General features: G+C 35.6%; 1 protein-coding gene across 1 annotated transcript in view; it reads right to left on the bottom strand.

Moving 5' to 3' along the window:
• The window catches only part of ADGRV1 (adhesion G protein-coupled receptor V1), a 273,128-nt gene that overhangs the window by 157,847 nt on the left and 102,399 nt on the right, over positions 1-12,882 (bottom strand). Inside the window, exons 63-75 of the mRNA XM_071580491.1 lie at positions 11,860-11,998; positions 11,536-11,721; positions 11,008-11,240; positions 10,364-10,512; positions 10,070-10,271; positions 9,345-9,564; positions 8,040-8,279; positions 6,987-7,136; positions 5,712-6,185; positions 4,843-4,986; positions 3,423-3,594; positions 2,798-2,933; positions 378-1,225 (exon numbers count right to left, since the gene is read on the bottom strand). Of these exons, the coding sequence (XP_071436592.1) occupies positions 378-1,225; positions 2,798-2,933; positions 3,423-3,594; positions 4,843-4,986; positions 5,712-6,185; positions 6,987-7,136; positions 8,040-8,279; positions 9,345-9,564; positions 10,070-10,271; positions 10,364-10,512; positions 11,008-11,240; positions 11,536-11,721; positions 11,860-11,998 (3,293 nt within the window). The remainder of the gene's footprint in view (positions 1-377; positions 1,226-2,797; positions 2,934-3,422; positions 3,595-4,842; positions 4,987-5,711; positions 6,186-6,986; positions 7,137-8,039; positions 8,280-9,344; positions 9,565-10,069; positions 10,272-10,363; positions 10,513-11,007; positions 11,241-11,535; positions 11,722-11,859; positions 11,999-12,882) is intronic.

The raw sequence follows: 12,882 nt of genomic DNA, 5'->3' as shown, positions 1-12,882 counted from the left end.
CTTGGATCTTTTGAGATGGGAACCTCAGGTTGCAGTGGAAAGGTTGGCACAAGATAAAAGGCAAAGAAAAATGAGCCTGCAAATGCTTCTACATCTGCAAGGTAAACACTTAAGCTCAGGTTTCTTCTGTCATGAAGTGAAATAGGACAAGAACAGAGATAAACAGCATCTATATTTTGAGCTACATTGCTAAGGGATGCACAGTGGACTTAGTGCATAAGATGCTTCCTCTGATCTGGAAACTTAAGATTTGGAAATAGAGTATCCTGCTTATTGCCATATAGAATTACAAATTCTACATGAAAATTGCTACAAAAATAGTTGAGTGTGATTTAATTCAAATATATATATTCATTTTCTGGGGAAAATAATATTACCTGCAATAATTACTGTTGAAAAAGAAGCAAATCCATGTTCATCCTTCCCTTCCACAATCTGAGCACCATATTCTGGATTTGAGAGGAAAACATAAAACAATTCCCGTCCTTCAGGCTCATCATCATCAAAAATTTTTATGGACACCTTGCTTTCTCTTTCTCCATCCAACAAAATCAGAGAGATTGACTGTTCTTCAAAATCTTCTCCTTCCATTGCCCATGTAAAGTTTGATTTTCCCTGAACATTTCCAAAAGGATACAAATCTACCCCACTCTGTGCACTCATTCCCCCAAAGGTTTTAACAGTTACTTTAATATCACCAGTAAACCCTTTGGTCCTTCTAATTTGAAGCATTGCTGTGTTGAAGGTATTGTTGTTTGCATCTTCTTCAACATAAACAAACTGGGGCCCCAAACTTAGTATTCCATGAAGAATATCATTAGCCAGAATATTGACGGTTGCAACACTGAAAGCTGGATTCAAACGTGGACTCCAGGCAAGGCTCATAGGTTGAACATCCAGAATTTCCACAGAAGTCAAATTTACAAAAAAAAATTCTTGTATTTCAGACACAGTGTCATCAATTATTGATATTTCTATCACAGCACTTGTCTGAAAATGCAGAAACATAAGTTCTCCATTGTAGATAGGTATAAAGTCCTCTTGTGGTTTGGCACTTCCCGGAATGGTCTCATATGTCAATTTAGTGAGATTACTCTGAAAACCAAACAATCTTTGGACATGCAGTGTGATGGTTTGTACATCTTCTTCAACTGAAACAGATCTTGAATTAAGATCAAACTGGAAGATCCCCATTGGCTCAATTTCAGCTGTTGTAAATCCTGATCTGAAACAGAAAAGATATCAAAGCTGAGAGAGGAAATACGAATAATGAAAAGTAAAAAAATCAAGCAGAATAATTTTCAGTGAGCAACAAATGTTGGCTGTAAGAAAGGTGATTAGAAAATGTGAAACAGTAGAGAAAAGCAATAGCAACCATTCAAAGCAAGACATAAAGACAGTCCCTTAAAATTGCTTTTCCAATTATTGAATTGAAAAGCCCTCCACAGGGTTAATGCATCTTATATCAGCACAGGATACTGAGTAAATGACAAATAAAGTATGGAGAGACAAAGGAAAGTATGTCTTCGTGTTGTGGACACAATGCAGGAACGCAATACAACCACTGTAAGTAATACTGGTTTTAAACACCAAACAAACTTCCTGTGCCAAGGGAAAGCTGTGGAGTAGAGAGATGCTAACAGATCTACAGTTATAGCCAGCAAGCCAGAGAAAGATGGGAAGTTATTTTAAAATGTAAAGCAGGGCTTTGAAATACTGCCACCCTTCACAACATTACTCACAGTAATATTTTCCAGATCCAAGCCTTGTTATCAAGTTAAACTTCACTTTACTCATATTAAATATATCCCCTTTTATTAGAAAATATTAGACTTATACTTTGCTAAATCTTAGGTAATACACTTATCTCTAGAACTATCCATTATTCAGTGCCAGAGGTTACCAAATGACACTACAATTACACTGAATGACTTTGGCTAACAAATAGGATCCTACCACCACTGAGGGAGCCAAAAAAAATTCAAAAGTAAATGCCAGCTTTACCTCCTGTGGGATGTAGTCTTAAGTTTTCTAGAAAAGATCATCATTCTACATTTTTTTTTTGACTGGCATAGTGAACATGTGCTCTGAGGATGCCCGTCCATACAGCCCAAGAGAAGGGGGCTCAGTTTGAGGAATTTAGCAAAATGGTTCACTTTGTACTTCCTTCAGATTTGCCAGTGTACATGTATCATGGTGAAACAAATACCCTTCTCCTTACACAGTGTCACTCTATGTCCATTCTTTTGATACTACTTTTAGGTATCAATGTATAAAGTAGAATGAAAATAGTTTGAAGAACAGGCAGCAGCTTAACTGAGATGAAAAACTACAGTGAATGTAACGGTTTTGGTTTTAAGAATTAAAAGGGGAGGTTAGAGAAAGTAGGCATTTCTACAGCATTTCTTGTTTCATTTTATTTATTTAAAATAATGTTTGTATCAAAGATCTTTTAAGTATGGAATTTTAGGGACACTGGAAACTGTCAAAGTTTACATGATTCTTCAGCTTCCTGGTTAAAACAGTTGATCTTGGTTCTAGGAACATTCTAGACACCTTGGATCCCAATGACAGGAAACAGACTGGAATTGAAGGAAAGCCTCAGTTCTGGTCAGGTCACACCTGCAGTATTGACACCTGTTTACACCTGACACAAGACATACAAACTCATCAGAGAAGGCACTACAGTTTGGAATCTGCCTATGATTTAACAGGGATTCATATGAGCTATATGCCTCTATACTGGTCCTAAATTTTACAGCATCTGGCAACTCAAAAGTGTAAGTAATATCCTTACCTAAGGCGGGCCCCACCAGATACATTGCTGTGCACAGCTGTTAAAGTGATGGCAAATGACTCACACTTATTTAGGCTTGGAGTAGCCTGAAATGAAATCACTTTACTCTTCTCCCCGGAGGAAAATACAACAGTACCTGAAAGGAGAAGAATCACAGAATATCCTGAGTTGGAAGGAGTCCCCAAGGATCATCAAGTCCAGTTCTTAAGTGAATGGCCCCTACAGGAATCAAACCCACAACTTTGGTGTGATTAGTACCATATTCTAATCAAATCATTAAACTGGAATTCTCTTTTTACCTGTGAATGTACTGAGACAGGGATTTTAGGCAGAATTCCACTTCACTGAGGGTGAAGGAATCTTCCTAAGTGTCTTTGCTATATAAAGCTTTCTTTCAGGGGCATAGCACTGTATTTATGAAAATTAGTTCTTTGTTGGCTCATAAAATAATAACATCTCTAACAGATAAAAATTGGATAACAAAATTTGATTTTAATGATCCTTCATAAATAAAGGAAACACACATAGAGGTACAAATAACTAAAAGGCAATATCACCACCTATGTAACTGTCACAGCTGTTGTACTTGTAGTTGTACACAGCTTCTATTGCGACAAGTACTCACCAAACGGAGGAGTAATATTGCCTAGCTGAGCAGAGTCAGTGACTAGGTCTGGTGGGTATCCTGAAATCCAGCTAACTATTACAGAGCCATAAACTCCTTTTCTGGCTATGACAGCATGGCCTGTCCCTGATGCAATGTTTGTAAGTTGTAATATCACAGATTCAAATCCAACCTGTGGAAACATAGTAGATTTTGTCAGAAAACTGAATGAGGCCATAATATATGTACAAACATACTGTATTTTGTAAAATGGGTATTTCATAATAAGGATGCATACCTATAGATATATGTATGTACATATAGTTATGCATGTGTGTGTATATGCATCTATATTTCCTTCACAGATCTTTAATAATACTTCAAAAGTTTAGATTTTTGAGAATTGTATTGCAGGGAAAAGGAATGAGTATGACTGATATTGCAGTACTGAAAACAGTGGATACAGCATTCTGCATCTGATGTTTAGAAAAAAACCAAATCAATCTGCCTTCAGTTCTCACAGGTAATAGCTGTAGTACTACAGACAGACAGACAGACTTAGGCCTAAAATAAGTTATTAATTGTGTATCCAGTCAAAAGTAAGTTGTTGAGACATAACATTGTTCACAAAATTATTCTTGGTACTCTGATATATTTTTCTCTGAGCAGCAAATAGGACTGAATGGATAATTTGCACATTATAAAAGCAATGATATATGTTAGCATAGAGTATATAGTATATGACAGTCTTTTTGTAATCAGTGCTTACAGAAAGAAAATTTGAAATAAGTTTGATTGCAAATAAAAGCCAGAACAGTGTTTCAAGATAATTAAAATAATTAAATAAAACTTCAATAAAATTTGAAAGTTAAAAACTCAGCATGAAATTGCCTTTATTTTACATACAAAAAGGGAACTGTAGCACATATACCACATCAGAATGAGACAAATTACCTTCTCTCACTGCCACAGAGAATAGAAAAATGGAAAATAGATCACTCAGTGATTAGTGAAATTTACAGATTTCTCCATTAAAACACAACATAGACTCCACATCTTTTGCACTTAATACTGCATACATGCTGTTACCAACTTTGGGGCTGCTGTTTTTAAAGAAATTAGATTGTTCAGATTTACTTATTTTCTTAAGTGTCAGAACTTCCCTTTCATGTAAATAAAAGTATAAATTAACCATAATATTTACATTTCATAGATGAAGACACCTTTTCCAACTGTGTTAAAACATTTCGGTAAGAATTTGTAACAGAAGAAAGGGTAACATATAGTACAAGTACTAACTGGAAAAATCTTGTCAGTCTTTATGTTGGTTACAATGATGAAAACTTCACATAGCCAACTGAACTCTTATACCACTTATCTTTTCCATGAACTGTACCTTTCCTCTGTGGTAGAAACACTACACTGCAGATAAGCTACTGACCTGTGAATTGGCAGCTTCTTCAGGAATAAGCAGCATAGCAGACTTTGCTTTTTCTAATATTTTAGGCACATCCTTGGCACTTTCCCTAACCAGGTTTACATTAGTCAGTTCCAGAGTAAAATTCAAGCCCAGTAGAAGAAATACCTTTGAGAGAGAAAATTTCATTATAAAGAAAGACATTTAATTCCACCACAACAGTTCAAATAATTACATAACAGGACAATGTGCAGATTTTGTTCTATTTTCATTAAAAAAGCAGTGTTCTCAAGACAAGTGCTCTGTTGATTGTGTTTCTCAAAAGAAATACAGTTAAACCATCAACATTGTGAAGGTGATCTGCCAGCAGTTTGCTGAAATGTGAGTTTGTAGAGCAATTGTCATTTTAATAAATTGTGTCTAACACAGTGGGCCTTAGCCTGATTTTAACCCTTTAAAAGTATGTAAAATGGATGTACGAGTATGCAAATGTGGATCTAAGACTGCAATAATAACAAACAAGGCAGGAAACACCGAGAACTCCAGGTACATTTATTTGCTGCTCTGTGAGTCAGGAATAACAGACAACCATTTACAACCCAAAAGGGAAACTTAAGAAAATATATGTACACATGTAATAACAGGACATTGAACTGAGAGTCACACAAAACAATGCTGGAAGGAGACACTAAATATTTAGGCACATGCAATTATTATCAGAGAATGTGTTACCTGAAGCCATTTCTACTTGATAAACAGGAAATTTGTAACACTAAAACAGTCTTTTCTGCTTCTTCACAGTGGATATTAGTGAAAGTTTCACATCTTATTTGTACTGTGATGAAGCAAATGAAAACAATAGATAACATAGCAGCTAAAAGAGTAATACGCACCTGGTTGCTTATTGGCACTCTTTTAACTCCAAAGGTGGCACCATCTTTTATTGTGAGGAATCCCACCTCCTTCTCAGGTTCAGTTAGTGGTTCCTCATGATGAGACATGACACAGTACTCAGCCAGCACTTCTCCAAATGTCCCAGCATGCCGAGTCACATTGATCTGAACATACCGATCCAGGTTCTTCTCAACTAATACTGACTGCTGATCAGAGTACAGGGCAAACACTCCGTAAGGGTCATCATTTGCAAACACTGTGATCTTTGAAATACTTTTCTCTTGGTCTAAATCTGCTCCACCTTCCACTGAAATCAGCTGCACCACATAGTTTTCATCCAATTCAGGAATGTCGTCAGGTAACAGGTAGATAATTATTTCAGCTGTACTCTGCTGGTCAGCAATGACAACAGATCCCTCTGTCTTAAGAAAGTCACCTGTGATGTCAGATTCACTGCGTATTTCCCAGTAAACCTGAAATGAGTTTAGAAAATGCATAAAACAAAGGGAAGCAATATTACTTCCAAAGTCAGAAAGTTGCATATTCAGGATTCAGTCCAGACAGGATATGGAACTGACTTCTTTTAAATGGGTGAAAGGAAGCACAAATATGATCTTACAAAAGGGTGTGCTATTCCAGTAACAGTACTATGAATATAAAGATTTGTTTACCTTCAGAAGATTTATGTAAAACTATATGGAATCTCTGAACATTTTAAAAAAGGTATTTCTCTTTTTACACCAAAATATCCTTGTCAATTTTGCTATTTCCAAGATTCCTTACATGAGAAAGGGATGAAAAACTCTCATTAAACACATCAGATGCATCTATTCATTAATTAATTTATTTTTTAATTAAATGAGTTCCTGTTAAAACATCGACTTCTGAACAATTTTAGGTAAAAAGTAATGTGAATGATGGTTCAAAGAAGTCTGATTCTGGCTAAAAAAATGTAAATTGTGATAATCTCAAAGAAAGCTCACTATGAGAGTATGGTCTCTTCTGTTCTCCCATCAAAAGCAAAGGGAGACAGGGAGAGAGAAAGCAAGAGCAGCACTGCAGTACTGTTTTTCTTTTATTTCCCCTGGCCAGGAGAGACCAACTCTGACCCTCCAAACTAAAAGTACTGGGACTAAGCCTCTGCTAAATTCAGTATAAAAGGCAACACTTCAAAAATTAATTGTAAAAACAAGCAATAGGCACAGAATAAGGTATTTTTTCATACACTGACACTGAGGATGATTTCAGATTATACTGGAAAAGAGTGACAATACCGTTATGTTTCCCAGAGTGCCTTGGATTCGTTTGACAAACAGTGTAATACTTTGTGGCCCTTCGTCTCCTGAGGGTTCTGTATAGTTACTCTCAGTTAATGATTCAGGACAAAACTGCACTATTCCATTGGGATCACCAAACTTCTCTATCTGTAAATAAGTAAAAAAGTATAAAAAAATTAGAAATGCAGTTTATGTTGTATCTTTGTTCAAACTACTAAGATTTCCATTCCTAAAAGTCACCAGGGCACATATCTGCTGGTTCTAAGAGACAGAAGAGAAAGTTCTGAATGTCTCCTTTTCAGTTTTCAGTCCCCCTGCCTAAGGAAGAAAATAACAGAGTTTTATTTCAAATCCCACACCTCAGGATTTTGCTATTAGAGCAGGAAACGCTCAGGTACCTTGAACTAGTGTACATAACCTAACACTATCAGTTTGAAAACCTAGACTATGGGAGAAAGCTCATCCATATCCACCTGTGTGAACCACTACCTGAAACAAGAATTTGTGGTGAATTGACTTACTGAGGGTCTGTGAAAATAGGAGCTAATTCCATCAACACCTTACAGACCAGATAATAAAATAAGAATACAATCTTCAAGAAAGATTTTTTGAGGTCTTCTTATAGCAGCCTTATAAGTATTTCCTTAGTAACAGTATCCCTGAAGCAGTAATTTGTCTGACAACTCTCTCTCCCTTCTCTCACAAAGTTTTGTATTTCTCTTGCACTGTGAAAAGTCAGATTTTCTCCTTGCCTCTGAAGAAGATGTCAAGAGGGATAACAAACAAACTGACATGTACAAATGAGAGCCTAAAAACCTTACTCTTTGCAAAGAAAACCACAGAAAACTGCAAATAAGAGAGTCAGGTGAGGGATTTTAAACCATTTTTTTAATGATATATATATCCTTTGCCCTTTCCTTTCATAGTACAAAGTACAAAAAAGCCAAATGACAAACTATATAACCACTATGATTAATTTGTAAAAGCTTTGCAGGATAAATATGAATACCAACAGAAACCTCTGAAGAAAGAAAAGCAATAATGACTTACTGTTAGTGTAATGCTGTTTGCCTTAGAATCTATTTCTGTTTCACCTTTTATAAGGCTCAGTCTAATAATGAAGGTCTCCTGAACCTCAATTTCTTCATGAGGGTAGATATGTAGATTAATAGTTCTCAGACCTCCCTCTCCCTCTTCAAAATAGAATGATCCATTCACAGGGTCACCAACGTCACTATTCAGGGGAGCCAAAACCTCTTCTGAATTGGGTCCCAAGATGTCCCAGTTAATCTGTATAAGAGATAGGTTTTAGACTTAGAGGGGTAATATAATACAATAGCATCCCAAGAGAAGAAATGACAAAATACCGCAAGTACTTATATCTGCTAATTAGCTATGTTTAAATCTTCACTGTTAATACAGAACACAAAATTGTCATAATTACTTCTATGGGTCAAAATACAGACATCTTTGGAAAAATGAACATTACAACTTACAAATGGAAATTTCGGAGCATTAGTTAGTTACAATGCTGGTTTATTAGATTCTAAATACTAGTAATAGAAAAAACCCTACGATTTCCTTAGCATGTAACAGTAATCATACAAGTTAGTTTCAATTTTTCTCCACTTCATGATTTGTTTTGCAAAACTCCCCACATGAGTACTCATGATCAAAACCCTTCCCTGTGAAGTGTGATTTCAAGACTGAAAATGACAATTTCTGCAATAAAAGTTTTTAATACTTCAGACCATGCTTCATATTTCTTCCACTTTATTAAATGCTACAACACTTCCAAAATTTCCTACTCTGTATTCAGCGATTTGAAATTTAATTGATCTCCACTTTTCTCTAATGATTTCCAGAAAAAGTAGAAGACGACCAATATAATTTTTATATGGGGAAAGAAGAAGCTCATGGCTTTTAATGCATATTTTCCAGTAGTTTGCATAGAATTTGAAAGGCCTGCCTTGCCGAATATTTATACTTTCACTTTGTCAGTGGTCAGTCTGTATAGAGTAAAAAAAAAGAAAATCTAGAAAACTCATAGTAAGCAATTTCTCAAATTAAATTAAATTAGTGGTAGTGCATGAAGTTAACTATTTTTGATGGGATTAGGAGCTAGTTCTGAATAGTGCAAAGAAGACTATAATAAAAGAAAACAGGAAGAGAAAGAGGAGTTTAAAAGGGTAACAACATTTTGTGTTTCATTGCAATAATATGTAATTCATGTGTAACAAAAAGCCGTAATTATGCTATTAGAAATCAGTCATTAAGGAAGCTCTTGAAGGAAGATGTAGAAGCTTTTTCACCTAGTCACTGGAAAACAATCAGTCTTTGACATCCATGTCTCACCTGTGTCTCCCCCAGCAACCTTCCCACTCTTTCCAGCACCAGGGACACTGTTGTGGGTGCATCAGGGTTGGGAAGAATAACTCGGCTTTGGTTGAGAAACCGAACCACACCCTGGGGGGAGTCATTTTTCGCAATGGTGACCTGGCTCACCAGGTGAAGCCCCAGGACTGCTCCACCAGTGGCTCCTGTCAGCTGGATTTCAAACTGCTCTGCAAATTCACTGCATGAAAAAAGGAAAAAAAAAAGAGATTCTGAGACATCTGAGAGAAAAAAACCCCAAACTAACACTGTATTTAGCAATTTTGTCATGCACCCCACTGAATCTGTTTAAAGTAATATAGAAATCATCTGTGTAGGCATAATGTAGAAGATTCTTCCTATTTGCACAGAATAGTGACATCCAAAATAAAAATAATGTTCTATTCTCTATTAGTGTTAAGTTAGACAAAAACATGGAAAAGTATTTTATTCTTCACAGCAGTACTGCTGACACTCAAAATTTCTAATAATCTAATTAAACCCTCTATTTGATTGCATAATATTTAACAGAAACTATGACACTATAACATCTTTTTTTCCCCTTTGAATTTAGGTGATCTTTTTAGCACTGCAGAAATTTGTTTTCCAATTCAGCTCACACAGTTCTACACACAGGCATACTGTACATGCTAAGAAAGGATTTATCAGAAGTAAATTGGTGAATAAATGTCTGAAAATTGAATTACCTTTCTTCATCATTTATAATAGAGATATAAATAAAAGAGTGGTTCTGTCCATGATAAAAAATGACAGAATTATTATGGATGATATAGTCAACACCATCAGGAAGTGCAGAAATACTTCGAGAAAGAAAATCAGCTGTGACATTGCCATAAGTTCCACGGTTTCTCAGCACAGGAATCATGAGTAACCCAACATCCTCTTCCACTACAAAAAGGATTGAGAAACAGATATTAATTTCAAAATTTATGTCATAGCTCTATATTTTTGACCACAGTGAAAGCTTAAAGTAAACTTACCCTCTAGAAGGACATAATGTGGATCAAATTCTATGATGCCTTCAGCATTATCGCTTTTTGCAATAGTGACCCAGACTGTGGAGATATTTCCTATTATTGGAGGTTGATCCACTTGTATACCATTTTCTTTTACAATAAAATCAAATCCACTTGCAAGAACATAAAAGAGAAAATTGCATAAAAATACATTTAAAAATTCTTGTGAAAGTTTTAAAGTGTGTGTAAGACAATTTGTCAATTGCCGCAAATACTTTTAATTTCTGATGGTTGTTATTACTGAAGACATTTTATTCACATTTTTTCATATTATTATGTATGCAAAAATAGTTGTTTATACACAGAAATGCATATCTTTAATTTGTTCTTTCTCATTTTACCTTATTTTAATTTCTTGCAACTTGACAACTTGCATGTAATCTGTGGACTTTTAGCTTTAATAAATCTTAATAAGCAATGTCTTTACACTATAAAATAATTGTGTTGCCCATACATTCAATTTCTATTATGATTACAATTATAGCTATATTATAAAGATTTACAGTAAAATAGATGAAATCCGGAAATTACTCTTTGCGCATAGCTCAGAATCCAAATATACTTTTTTCTTCTGCTTGTAACCAATCAACGGGGAATTTTATCTTTACCTTCCTTGGAGTTCCACTTCAATAATCATAACTGAAAAGTCTTCAGGACCTTCAGGAAAATCATCATCATGAATTTCAATCAAAACCACTTTACTCTCCTCCTGTGGTTCAAATACCATTTCCCTTTCTGTAGGAGTGAAATCCATTCCCTCTTCTGCTGTTCCACTTATTATCTGAAAGCAAAGACGTACTTTGCCATAGGATCCCCTGGAACGCACAACAGTGATGTTAACCTGAGGGAAAGAGGACATTGTCTTTAAAAGATGGCTTTGTTTTCTGTTACAGTTGCCTTTATGAAGCTTTTCTAAAGGGACCTTTCCAATGGTTCTGTCAGGTAACAATAATTTGATCTATTAAGTACAGAGTACGTGAACCTTATCAGAAAGCCTTCCTTCTCAGAGTACTCCAAAATTCTCAGATAGTCATTCTGGAGACTGATTTATTTTCTTTCTAAAGCAGAGCACAATTCTAGCAACAATATATATACCTACCCCTAATTTTACATAAGAAGGAATTTTAATCTAATACCCATTTTTCTTCTTCTGTTGTTTGCAACAGTTCCTGGGAAAATGCAAACTCTCCATATGGATAATCACTGGCGGCCATGGTAATATTTGCTGTGCTGCTAGATTCATTTATGAGTCCTCCACCACTGATTCTGGCTAGTTGAAACTGGTAGTAATGCTTCTCCTCAGGACAGTTGTCATCTACAGCCTAGGGAGAAGCACCAACAAAAGCTAAAAGGATTCAAACTATTTCCAGAGATAGAAGTATAACAAATTTCTAACCAAGCTCCTAAGGAAATAAAAGGAAGTACTTGAAATAGCTACTGGTGTCACATGTCTCATATACCTGTATTAGAACAACAGCTGCAGACTGCCTATCTCGCATGGTCAAGGTCCCTGATAGCTCAGCAAATTCTGTGTGATGAGGAGGTGTTATATTCCAATATATAATGATCTCCCCAAAAATCCCCGGGCCACGTATCAGGCTGTAGGTAGGAACACAAATACAGATTTTATTTTTACCTTTAGCATATAATATCCAATCCATAGAGAGTACATCTTATGTTGTGCATGAGTGTAATGTTAATGTTATTAGTAATATGAAGCTTGAGTTTTAATGTACTTGATGATGACTAGATGACTAGAATTCCCTCTTTAGGCAATAACACTTTGGAAGTTCTCTTTTATTTCCCTGTGTGAGGAGGCATCTTGAGCTGTAATTTTACCAAGAGATCTTTCAAGTTTCTTTGCATGTATAGCCCAAAGACAAAGTCTCAAAACAGGTTTCTCTTGGCTCCATTCTGCTTTTCCAAATACACGATATGCAAAACAGAAGGGAAATTGGGCTTTAGGTTAATGCCCAGAGGCAATTTGGTTTCAAAGACAGAAGAACGCTAAAATACCTCAGTGAGATCTGAGAAATGTTCAGCCTGTTGTTTGTCTAAAACCCTACATTAGACTTGGTGAACTAAGTCACGGTATATTTGCTGGTTCACCAATGGAAAGTGTCATAATCCTTTTTAACAATGCTCTTAGAAGGTATGGCAACATCTTAATTTCTTCAACTTGTTTTCAGTTGACAATGAAACAATTGCATTTTGTTTCCACCAAACCCCCAGTTCCCACATTGTTTATGCTAGACACCGTAGCAATGTACTGAAATACTATTCAGGCACAAATCCTGAATTGAATTCTTGAAGGTACAAAACACCTTGAAATGTCACCGATTCCCTTGCCCATTTCTTTTTATTAGGATCCTCTTTCCTCTAATAAATCAATGTTGTAAATAATTTAAAGACAGAGAGGAATATTTGGACCTCCTCAGTAACACTGAAAAGACAAATACATAGTATATTCTGCCCTTCTTTAA

The sequence above is a fragment of the Pithys albifrons genome, chromosome Z, assembly GCF_047495875.1.
Source record: "Pithys albifrons albifrons isolate INPA30051 chromosome Z, PitAlb_v1, whole genome shotgun sequence".
NCBI classification, from domain to species: Eukaryota; Metazoa; Chordata; class Aves; order Passeriformes; family Thamnophilidae; genus Pithys; species Pithys albifrons.
Note: the sequence above shows the minus strand (reverse complement) of the source record. Positions and strands in the feature narration are given on the sequence as shown.